This window comes from Triticum dicoccoides, chromosome 4A (genome assembly GCF_002162155.2).
Source record: "Triticum dicoccoides isolate Atlit2015 ecotype Zavitan chromosome 4A, WEW_v2.0, whole genome shotgun sequence".
NCBI classification, from domain to species: domain Eukaryota; kingdom Viridiplantae; phylum Streptophyta; class Magnoliopsida; order Poales; family Poaceae; genus Triticum; species Triticum dicoccoides.
In genome coordinates this window covers 590,877,376-590,889,855 of record NC_041386.1, presented here as the reverse complement: position 1 = coordinate 590,889,855, position 12,480 = coordinate 590,877,376, and the positions used below count along the sequence as shown (strand labels likewise).

General features: G+C 49.6%; 1 protein-coding gene across 1 annotated transcript; it reads left to right on the top strand.

Moving 5' to 3' along the window:
• Positions 1 to 2,453: 2,453 nt before the first annotated feature.
• On the top strand, positions 2,454 to 3,444 carry LOC119289245 (pollen allergen KBG 41-like). The gene has a single exon (XM_037568607.1). It carries the CDS (start codon positions 2,503 to 2,505, stop codon positions 3,298 to 3,300), a length of 798 nt encoding a protein of 265 aa, XP_037424504.1. The 5' UTR covers positions 2,454 to 2,502; the 3' UTR covers positions 3,301 to 3,444.
• The last annotated feature ends 9,036 nt before the right edge of the window (positions 3,445 to 12,480 follow it).

The window sequence follows — 12,480 nt, the reverse complement described above, 5'->3', positions numbered from 1 at the left end:
TCCCCAGCCGCCGCCCCCAGGTCTGCCCTAGACGCTCTTTAAAAAAACATGATTGGGAAAATTTCGGCAAACACGGCATACATTAGGCGATATTTAGGTGGTTCACAGTTTTTTTACATATAGAAACATAATAATAAGTCTACTAAAAAGAAGAAGAAGAACGGCCGCGCCGACAGGCCGAAGAACTCGCTGAACACATCGAAGTCGCCGCCGCCATCGTCGTCCTTCTCCTCCTTCACGCGGCCGTCCCTACTGGACCCCTGCCTGGGGTCCCCATGGTGGACTAGTTTGGCCGGCGGCAGCACCTCATTGTCGCTGTCATCAAGAACGACGACGCCTCCCTCGTCGCGGCCATGACACCGAGCGGCGATCTCCTCTAGGACGCGGCGCTGTCGCTCCATCTCCGTCTGTGCCCAGTCCTCCCGCGCCCACTTCATGGCAGCCTCGTCATCGAAGGCGGCCTCGTCGTTGTGTTCGCACTTCACGGGGCCAAGCGCCGGCTCCGTCTTCGGCCTTATGAGGCGGGAGGCTGGACCCGAGGAACCGCCGCCGCCCTCGTTTATGGCGATCCGGAGGAGCGGGAGGAGGAACGGGAGGAGGAGGACCCGCCCAGCATCCTCCTCGGCTTCCATGAACCGCAACTTTGGAGGGGGACCGGGGCGGCCGGGTACGTCAGCGGTAGATCGTTGCCGCCCTCGAGGTACTCGAGGACGGCGTGTAGCGTGCAGCCGGGGGCGCCCCACCGCAGGCAGCAGCCATCGCTGTTGTTGCGCCCCCTCACCAGTGGCGTGTTGTTGATGGAGGCCAGCCGCTCCGCCTTTCGGTGTTTGAAGTACGCTGCCCACGCCTCGTGGTTGCCGGCGTCGTACTCCGGAAGGGCTCGCTCCTCCTCCGATAGAGACGCCCGCACACGGTCGATCTCGGCCTGGAAGTAGTGGGGGTGCTCGACGTCGGGCAGCGAGGGGACGGGGACGCCCCCGGCGTTGAGCCTCCACCGCCCCGGCGCACGCATGTCGGGAGGCGCCGGGTAGTTCGCTTCGTGGAGGAGATGGGCTTCCCACTCGTGTAGAGAGCGGCGGCTGAAGCCATTGGCCGCTGCCCCTCGCCGGGGCACCTTTCGCCCATCGTCTGTGCGTGCACCGGGAGAGAGGGAAAGAGAGTTCGGCGGCGACGGCTGTGAGTGCACGGGGAGAGAGGGGGGTTGCGGGTAGGGTGCGTTCAGTGGCGAGGCAGGGGCGGCTTATATAGCGGCCGGGAGGTGGCATGTGTACGCGTGACGAGAGAGGGCGCGTTTTCTCACCGCGCCGCCCGTGAGGAATCAATGGAAGGCTGACCGGCGGCAGCCTTGGCATTGATTCCCCATGGAAACCGAGGCGATGAGGACGACGAGGCGCGGGGGTCGCTGACTCGGCGGGCCCGCCGTTCTTTCGCACCAAAAAAGATTGTACGGGGCCGCCGGGCGCCACCTAGCGCGCCGGGTTTGGCCTGGGTTCGTCGGCGCTAGTTTCGGCCCTAACCGGCGAAAATTGGGCTCCTGTGGGCGCGACTGGGCCGATTTTTGTGCGTCGGCGCTAAAAAATGGCCTTGGGAGGCCTGTTGGGGTGCAGCTGGAGATGCTCTAAAGGCCACAACTCAAGCTATAAATGTGTTCGCCATCTTTGTATTTTATTTGCCTAAAGGAATTTGCAAAGAAATTAATGGCATTATTGCTCAGTTTGGGTGGCGAGATGAGGAGGATAATAAAAAGATGGATTGGCTCGCATGGTGGACAATTCTCTTTCCTAAAAGTGAAGGGGGTAAGGACTTTAGAGATTTATATATTCTTTTAGCCTTGCGATGCTTGCCAAGCAATGATCGAGATTCATACCTAACCCTGATTTGTTCCACGCAAGAATTTTAAAAGCCAAGTACTTCCCTAACTATGATCTCTTACAATCTACCCTTAAGAAAGGCTCATCATTCACGTGGCCACAACATCATGTTTTCTTTTTCATCCTTCAAGCGTGGATATATTTGGAGGATTGGTACAGGGGAGAGCATCCCATATAGTTCGGACTGGAAGGTAATTACCCCGAAAATGCTACATTCACGGGCTCCTACGAAGAGAATACATAAACATCCTAACTAAGTAACTATGCCCCCTGATTTTTAAGGGGTGGGCCCCTCCCTTCCCTTATGTCCAATCACATCTTCGCACGTTGTTGATTTTTTATTACTTTTATTATTACCCACCCCACGAGATTAAACAGTAGTTAGGGATCTAATCGATGCTATTATTATTGGTTTGTGGCATGAAGAGCTCACGGGGATAATGAGTTTGGCTAAAAAAAGGAGAGGAGAGGAGGGGATTGCTAATTTGGGCGCGGTAATCTCTCCGGGCCTCTCAACGTGCGGGTCGATGTATATATAGAGCTAATTAAGCTCCTTCATCCTCACACCGCACCACAATCTCTCCTCCTACGTAGTGTGCAAACCAACCAACACAAGACAAGAGAAGCAGCAATGGCGGTGCAGCAGTGTATGGTGGCGCTCTTGGTGGCCGTCGCCCTCGTGGCGGGGCCAGCCGTCTCTTATGCTGCCGAAGCTGGCTACGCCCCAGCCGGGCCACAGCCCAAGGCCACGACCGAGGAGCAGAAGCTAGCTGAGAAGGCCAATAACGCCTTCAAGGCGGCCGTGGCGGCCGCAGCCGCAGCCCCTCCAACGGACAAGGGCAAGATATTCCTGAACACCTTCGTGCAGATCTTCGGCAACTGGTCTCTTGAGGGGGTCACCGACACGTCCAGCACCAAAGCCATTTTCAACTCCAGGGTCGGCTTCACTCTGGCGTGGGTCTCACACAAAGCCCAGGGTGCTACCCCGGAGGCCAAGTATGAATCCTTCGTGGCCATGTTCGACAAGTCGCTCTGCATCATCGTCAGCATCCTGAAGGTCCACTCCGGTGAGGAAGTCAAGGGGCCGATCCCTGCCGGGGAGCTCAAGGCCATCGACCAGATCGACGCCGCCTTCAGCACTGCAGCCACCACTGCCGACGCTGCCCCGATAAAGGACAGGTCCACCGTCTTCGACTCTGCCTTCAGCAAGGCCATCAAGGAGACCACTGGTGATGCATACGAGGCCTACAAGTTTGTCCCTGCCCTCGAGTCCGCCGTCAAGAAGAGCTACGCCATTTTTCTTCCCAGGAATCCCCAGGACAAGCGCACGCTCATTGAGTCATTCCTGAGCGACACCATCGTCTCCATGGTCGTCCCCGCCCCCGCCACTCCCACCGCCGCCGCCGCTGCCGGTGGCTACAAAGTCTGAGCTCATCACGCATATACTGTACGTAGATATGCATATGCGTACGTGTGTACGTTACTGTGGCGGTGAGCGAGTTTGATCAATAATCAAAATCAATTCTTTGTTTTCGTTTCATGCACCGGCGATCGAGATCGATGACTTCTTAGAGCATCTCTAGCCGTTCTCCCCCCCGGGGCTTGAAATAGCGCCGGCTGGGGGCCAACCGACGGAAAAATCGGCGTAGGGGGCTCGGGTTTCCAGCTGACCCCCAAGCTCGCCCCCCTCAGCCGCCGATTTTGGCCCACTTTCGTCGGAAATCGGCCCAATTTTGGCCCATGTTCGGTGTGGTTTGGAACAAATTGAACAAAAATTAATTTTTATCACATAGTTCATCAACGAAATCAATACAAATCAAATAGTTCAACAAATCAAACTCATAATTTGAACACAAAAAAACTCATATTTCATCACATGTCGAGCTAGGTGTTGCCCTTGAGCCTCTATAGGTGCTCCACCAAATCGTGCTCCAGTTCTTGATGCACATGTGGGTCTCGCATCTCCTGACGCATATTGAGTAAGGCAGACCAGGTTGCCGGTAGCTGGTGATCAACTTTGGCAAGAGGACCCAGCATGTAATATGGTTCAGTGTCAAACACTGGCTCTTCCTTCTCGTTCTCAATGATCATGTTGTGCAAGATGACACGGCAAGTCATGAGTTTCCACATTTGATCTTTCAACCAGGTCAGAGCGGGGTACCAGGAAACAACAAATCGAGATTGGAGCACACCAAACGCCCGCTCGATATTCTTCCTGCAAGCCTCCTGACACTTGGCAAAGTAGGAGTTCTTGCCTCCTGGCATAGGGTTTGAGATAGTCTTCACAAATGTGGACCATCTCAGATAGATGCCATCTGCTAGGTAGTATCCCTTGTTGTAGTGGCGCCCATTGACCTTGAAGTTCATCGGAGGAGCATGACCTTCAACAAGCTTGGCAAAAACATTCGAGCACTGCAGTACGTTGATGTCATTGTGAGTTCCTGACATACCGAAGAATGATTGCCAAATCCAGAGGTCCTGTTTGGCCACCGCCTCAAGTACCAAACTGCAAGCTCCTTTGGAACCTCTGTACATCCCCTGCCAAGCAAATGGACAGTTTTTCCATGCCCAATGCATACAATCGATGCTTCCAAGAATCCCAGGAAATCATCTTGTTGCATTCTATACTAGGATCCGAGCAGTGTCTTCAGCATTGGGTGATCGTAAGTATTATGGTCCAAACATTGCCACCACTATTCTGCAGAACTTGTACAAACACTCAATGGTGGTGGACTCGGCCATGCATCCATAGTCTTCCAGTATATCACGGGGAGCTCCGTATGCAAGCATCCTCGTAGCTGTCGTGCACTTCTGGAGTGAGGAGAATCCAAGTGTGCCGGTGCAATCCTTCTTGCACTTGAAGTAGCTGACGAACTCTTGGGTGGAATTCACAATCCCGAGGAAGAGCTTTCAGCTCATCCGATAAACGGCGCCGAAATACTTACTCCCCGTGCAGTGGAGCGTCGGTGAAGTAGTCGGTGTCGAGCAAGCAATAGCCCTTCAGTCGATGCCTCACTAGTGCAGAACCAGGAAATAGCACCGGTTCGTAAGGCCATTTAGTGACGGTTTAGGAACCGGCACTAACGTTTCGGCACTAAAGCCCCCCCCCCCTTTAGTACCGGTTCAGCATGAACCGGTGCTAAAGGGCAACCACGTGGCATGAGCCAGCTCCGGGGGCCGGGAGCCCTTTAGTACCGGTTGGTAACACCAACCGGTACTAAAATGTTTGGGGGGTTTTTGGTTTTATGATTTCTTTTTCATCTAATTTTGTGTTTTCCGTTTTAATTCTTTTTCGTTTGCTTGTATTTTATGGTACTACACATGTACATGTTATGCATATATATATATGTATATATAAATAGAATTTCTAGTAGAACCAATCATATATATATCATCAATGTCTCACAAACCATATTAATTCACACATACACACATGTATAGCTATATACAATTTCTCCTACATATGCATGTTGCCTTCGGAGCCAGTGGCATTAGCCTAATTGGTGCCTTCGGACCACGATGACAATTGGAAGTGGTTCATGGGGGTGGTAGCGGGTAATAGTATTCTCCCTTCGGATTTATGACCTGGTCGAGCAAAAATCCCGCTATTTCCTCTTGAAGAGCTTCTACGCGCTCCGTTTCTAGGAGCTTGTCCCGCACCTCTTTGAACTGTTAAGAAGGAGATCAATATGCATGTGTATTAGTTGTGTGACTAGATATCAATAATGGTGTAAAAATTGTGAATAGTGTTCTGACAAGCGTACCCATTCCTGTCTTTGAGATCTGCTCCTTTCGGACGCCATCATGCGAATGTTCTCGCAAACGCAGAATGCACACAGATCAGTCCCCTGCGCCTGCTTCAGGGCCTTTATTACGAGAATGGAATTTAATTTGATCAGATAATAATTAATCAAGCATGATAATTAAAGAGATGGCAGCTAGCTAGCTAACTAGTACTACTTAATTACTTACCTTGGATCGAAACCATTTCAGCTTTGGTTTCCATTCGCCTTCCGTGACGCTGATGAACCTTACCCAAGCCCTGCCCGCCGACAAAGAAAATGAATAAAGGGGTTATTAAATAGTTCATATCATGAAATGACGAATTACTAAATAGGCCGAGATATATAGTTAATAATGATTGAAATTACCTGTTGACTATCCCAAACAAGATGTTATAGTCACTTTGTTTTTTAAGTAGCGAGTCCAGTATTTCAACTGTTCCGGCGTCAACTTTAATGATACACAAGATCCAGTGAAATCTGCATGCACACACGTTTGCATGTCTTAATTAAGCGGGCATATGTAAGCAAAAACATGTAGCTAGCTAGCTAGTAGGCAAAAACGGAGAATTTGTAGTACAAGAAAGTGTGACTCACTGGAAGTTGTAAGGAAGTAGTATATCTTCATTGTATTTGAGGCGCTTCAAGAACTCTAGCATGCTGTCCTCTACCTCTTTTTCTTGATGCTTGTTTATTTTCCATGTGTATTCATTAACGGTGTTTGGGTCAATGAACCCAATGCCATAGCGTCCACCTTTTCTCATTTCATACATCTTCATCCTGCATAATACCACAGAAAAGAATATAGTGAGGATAATTACAGGTAATGATTGATCAAAAGGATCACTACAGCTAGCTTGAGACTTAAATTACAGAAAGAAATCACTTATAGACAATAGCAACTGACGATAGATTTGTCGAGTGCGTCTCGATTGTATAACTGAAACAGTTCAGGATACTCAACGGCCACAGCTTTCTCATGGTAGTAATCATACTTCTTGACATACACCATGAGGGACTCTCGATTGGATCTCTTGGTAATGTCCATGTACCATTGATGCAATTCATACATTCTCGTTGGGAGCTTGTTGACATCTTCTGGCTCGACCAAAGGTTCGCCCCGGACATATTTCCGTTTTATTTCCTCCTCTGTAATCCCAGGCATGTCCTCGATCTCGAGGAGTTGTCCAACAGTGATCTTGAGTTCTTCAGCCTGCATTATATGCTCCTGGGTTATTACCACATCGCCCACCTCGGGAACGTAAACTGTTTGGCCACAATAATATTGGGCGTGCGTACTGTCACGTGTTGTTGGCGGTGCAACAAGCGGGGGGTCGATTGCGCCGCCTGTTTTCCTAGCTGGGCAACGGTTTTCCCGCTTTTTTGACAGCTGCTTGTTGTTTGCTCGAGCTCGAGCTCGCCTCCTTCTATAGACATCGTCGATGTAACTTCCTGATGTGGCGCTCATAGTCTGTGTCAACAGGCTTAGGAGCTGGTGGTTGAGCCATACGAATGAAGTGGTCAACTACTTCCACAGGCACTTTCTCCCTTGGCGACGGTGGCAGTTTCGGTCCAAAATGGGCGTCGAGTTCTGCCTGCACTATGGCATTGGTTTGCTCCTCGGTCCTGTCGTAAGCCCTCACAGGAAGAGGAGTAGTGAGGTTTGGACCATATTTATATCGCTTGCCTCCGCCTGTACTTCCTGTACTATGACCTCGACTCATACCGCTACGCACCATAGCTGCGGGGTGTCTCTTCTGCGATTGCTGAGGCGGCGGAGACGGCTGACAGGGCTGAGTTGGACGAGGAGGAGTGGCCTGAAGCTGTGCCGGACTTGAAGTGGCCTGAGGTTGTGCCGGACTTGGAGGAGGAGTGGACGTCCGACGCTGTGTCGGACTTGGAGGAGGAGTGGCCTGACACTTTGCCGGACTTGGAGGAGGAGGAGTGGCCTCACGCGTTGGTGGACTTGGAGGAGGGGGAGTCTGCTGACTTGGTGGCGGACTTCGAAAGATGATGCAATCCTTTCTCCATAGGATGACACGATGTATGGCCTCTCCCAATGTGTGCTCGTCGTCACCTCCAGGAATGTCAAGCTGTAGCTCCGAATATGGGTCCACCACCTCATCAACCAAGACACGAGCATAGCCCGCTGGAATCGGGTTGCAATGGAAGGTTGCCTCGGGGGAATTTGAAAAAGCAACGGCGTCCGCCACCTTCATGGATATTTTCTTCATTTTGAAGTGTAGCTCGCAGTTAGTGTTCTCCGTGATGTCATCCACGGGGTATCTATCCAGCACTACTGCGTCGCCCAGGGCGGAACCCATGCTGCTTCTCGGCATGGATGGGGCGGTGGTATCCAATGCTGGATCATCCGCTAGCTGCTGCAGCTGCTGAGACCCCCTTTGCTGGCTAAGTGAGTCGATCTGCTCCTGCTACCGCTGGAATTTAGCGGCCAATTCCGCTTGACTTGCTTCTAGGCCTTGAAGGCGTTCATAGTCCCGCTTCCTCTGTTCCTCCTCCATCTTCCTCTTCTTCTCCTCCGCAATCTTCTTTCTCGCACGGGTTCTGTAGTCAGCGTTCCAGTCCGGAAACCCCTCATACCACGGAATAGCGCCCTTGCCTCGTGTTCTTCCCGGGTGTTCAGGATTTCCCAGGGCACGCGTAAGCTCGTCGTTCTCTCTGTTGGGCTGGAACACCCTCGATTGAGCCTCTTCTATTGCAACAAGTAGCGCATCATGGGCTCCATTCAGACATGCCTTCGTCGAAACATTGCCTGTCTTCGGGCCCAACTACCCCCCCATGCGCATAGAACCAAGTCCTGCACCTGGGGGGCCAGCTCTTAGTAACCGGAGTGACACTTGCATCCTCCATCTCTTTCTCAAACTTATCCCACTTAGGCATTGCCACCGCGTAGCCACCTGGCCCCAGCTTATGGAACTTATCCTTTTTTTCGGCATTCTTCTTGTTTATTCTTGACCGTTCCTTAGCTAATTCTGAATCCTTGAATTTCACGAAATCGTCCCAATGAGCACTTTGATTCTCTAGTATCCCCTCGAATACTGGAGTCTTCCTTCCTCCCTTGACGTACTTCTCCCACGTCGTTCTCTTGTGGTTCTTGAATGCAACCGCCATCTTCCTAAAAGTAGCGTCCTTGACTTTCCGCACATTTGCTTCTGTGAAATTATCTGGTAGGGTGAAATGTTCCATGAGAGTATCCCAAAGCAGTTTTTTTTTATTCTCGTCGACAAAAGTAACATTTGGACGTGGCTTTGCTGGCTTTCTCCATTCTTGAAGGGAGATCGGGAGTTGGTCCTTCACAAGAACTCCGCACTGACGAACGAACTTGTCCGCATTCTTCTTAGGAGCTAATAGTTCGCCATTAGGTTTGAATGCCTCGATATTGTACTTTACGCCCTCCTTCAACTATTTGTTCGGGCCTTGTTTCGTCCTTTCGCCTGAAGATTTGCTCGATCCGGATGGCTGAAAGAAGAAATATCGATTCGTTAATATATCTTCAACTCATTTAAAACATGCGATGATCACTAGATTCCTGCTTATATAAATATATATACCTCGCCGGTGTTTGTTGTTTCAGGATCAACATGTTCTTCATCGTAGTTCATGACTTCATCTTCTCGGTCGTCGCGATCGAATATCATATCACCCTCTCCGGTGTTGTTTAGAAATTCGGAGCCGTCAAAATCTTCTTCATTCTGATCATCATCTGGCCCGTGTATGATATCGAACATGGTCTATTCTCTCTCTCTGTCGGTATTGTCCGCCATAGCTTTTATTCAACTATGCCAAAAGAAATATAAAAGAATTTAGTATAATCTCGAATAATAGATATAATCTCGAATACATCGTCTCGAATAATAGATTTAATCTCGAATACGTCGTCTCGAATAATAGATATAATCTCGAATACATCGTCTCAAATAATATATATAATCTCGAATAAATCATCTCGAATATTATATATCGAATACATCACTAGCTAGCTAGCTAGCTAGCTAATAAAGATCGAATACTAGAGAGTAATCTAGGCGGTGGACAACCAAAGTGAAGGAACCATCACTGGATCATAGCTCGGGTGATCTCCCCAAAGAACCTGCCAGGTATTGGAGAACCTGACGTCCATAGCAGCCATGTAGCGATGGACGTGCTCGTCCTCCTCCCTGACATGGCGACGTACCACCTCCGGCGGGGCCGGCTCCCTCCACACCGAAAGTGGCCCACGCGAATGCCACCAAAGGAGATGAGGGTCGACGACGGGACCCGAGGCCGGGTTCCTCACCAAGCGTCGCGCCCCTGAAGGTAGCACCTCCCAGTGCCAGCCCGGCGGAGCCCAGTCCCGGACATGGGTCCTCTGAAGCAGGACATCGTCGCGAACGGGTCGACGGCAAGGATGCGGGCCGGGCATCGTCGACAACAAAAATACTATATGCAAATGTAACACTAATTATGCTATCATTGCATATGTCAAAATTCTATATGCTATTTCATACTAATTAAGCATCTAACACTAAAAACAGAAAAAACAACTTCTATACATCCATTAAAAACAGAAAAACAACATTATATAAAAAATTCCATACTAATTAAACACTAATTATATCCATCTAACATGCATTCATACATATATACTAGTGAAAAAATAATAATCTGAAAAATCTAAACTAATTAAACATACAAAATACGTATATACTAATTAACTTAAGGAAATGTGTGTGTGTGTGTGTTCATCATGCTTGTGTGTGTGTATGGGCTCGGGGAGGGGCGGCGCCCATGGTGGCCACCGGGGGTGAGGGAGAAGGGTTAGAGGGGGAGAGCTCACAGCGGGGCGACAGCGACGGTGAGGCGACGGCCCGGGGCAGCGATGGGCCGGGGCGTGACGGGGCGGCGACGCGGGGACGGCGCGACGGCGACGGGCCCGGGGCGGCGACGGAGACGAGGGAGGCGACGACGACGGGGACAGGGGCGGCGACGGGGATGAGGGCGGCGACGAGGATGGGGGCGGCGACGGCGTCGATCGATCGGGAAGAAGCAAAGCGAGAATGGAATTTTTCGAAGTGATGTATATATAGAAGGCACCTTTAGTACTGGTTGGAGCCACCAACCGGTACTAAAGGCCTGTTTTGGCCAGGCCAAGCGGCGGGAAGCACCCCCCTTTAGTACCGGTTGGTGTCACGGCCCGGTACTAAAGGGTGTGCGCTGCCAGGCGAGGGGCACAAAAGTTTAGTCCCACCTCGCTAGCCGAGGGGCACTCGCACCTGCTTATAAGCCCCGCCGTCGCTGCTGTCTCGAGCTCCTCTCTTAAGCAGACCATTTGGGCCTACCTCTTCTTTGATGCCCTGTTGGGCCTACTGGGCTAGCGGGCCTGCATCCTGGCCCAACTTGAATTTGGGTTTCTAGTCGTATGCAGGCCGCTGTGGCCCAGTAGGTGGGCTTTTTTTCTTATTTTTTTTGCTTTATTTATTTTTGTGAATAACTTAACTTTGAAAATAGATTTTTCAGTGATTCTTTTTTCTTATGTTTAATATTAGTGTGTTTTATCATTATATTCAATTTTGGTAATGCTTAGGTTATTTAAAAAATGAAATGCCTTTGTAACGGATGAGTTTTCGTCCGAAACCCTGATACTTCGAAACAGTTTTTGCGGTAACCCTCTCTACATTTTTGCACATGCTATGTGGGTGAAATTATGATACCATGCCAACTTTCATCCTTTTCTGAGTTCATTTGAAATGCTTTTCAATTTCAGGGTCATTTAGCTGAAAAAATCAGTAAATGCATGAAAGAATTTGCTTGCACATAAAATTTCTTCGCGTTTCAAATGCCAAAACACATAACTAGCTACCCTAACTATTACAGAGATTCCCTCCTGGGTGTGAAACACAGAAGAAAGTGATGATAGTTAAGCTGATCACATCCCAGATCTTTGGGTGTGAAACTTTTTCTTCGCGTGTGTCCTTTTGCGTCGTAGTCATGGAAAATCTTCATCATTTAACGGGATGCTTGGGTCAATATTCACTGTGAATGGAGCAATTTCATCAAACTTTTCATAATCTTCTGACTTGTTTGTCTTGTCATCCACTCCCATGATGTTTCTCTTCCCAGAAAGAACTATGTGCCGCCCTGGCTCACCGTACGATGCATTCGCTTCCTTATCTTTTCTTTTTCTTGGCTTGGTAGACATGTCTTTCACATAGAAAACCTGTGCCACATCATTGGCTAGGACGAATGGTTCATCTGCATACGCAAGATTGTTGAGATCCACTGTTGTCATTCCGTACTGCGGGTCTTCCGTTACCCCGCCTCGTGTCATATTGACCCATTTGCACCGAAACAAAGGGACCTTCAAACCACGTCGATAGTCAAGTTCCCATATGTCCTGTATATAACCATAATATGTTTCCTTTCCCGTCTTGGTTTCTGCATCAAAGCGGACACCACTGTTTTGGTTGGTGCTCTTCTTATCTTGGGGGATCGTGTAAAATGTATTACCATTTATCTCGTACCCTTTGAAAGTCATTATATTCGAAGATGGTAACTGGGACAGCAAGTACAGGTCATCTTCAATAGAGGTGTCATGCATGGTACGTGCTTGCAACCAGCTGGCAAAACTCCTGGTTTGTTCATGTGTAATCCAGTCATTAGACCGCTCCGGCTGTTTGGAGCGTAGCAAATTCTTGTGTTCATCCATATACGGAGCCACCAAGGCGGAATTCTGTAGAACTGTGTAGTGTGCTTCAGTGAGATAATGTCCGTCCATACATATTATTTGTTCCCCTCCTAGCGTGCCTTTTCCATCCAGTCTGCCCTTA

Coding starts and splice junctions, on each gene's coding strand:
- LOC119289245 (XM_037568607.1), top strand. CDS start 2,503: ATGGCGGTGCAGCAGTGTATGGTGGCGCTCTTGGTGGCCGTCGCCCTC.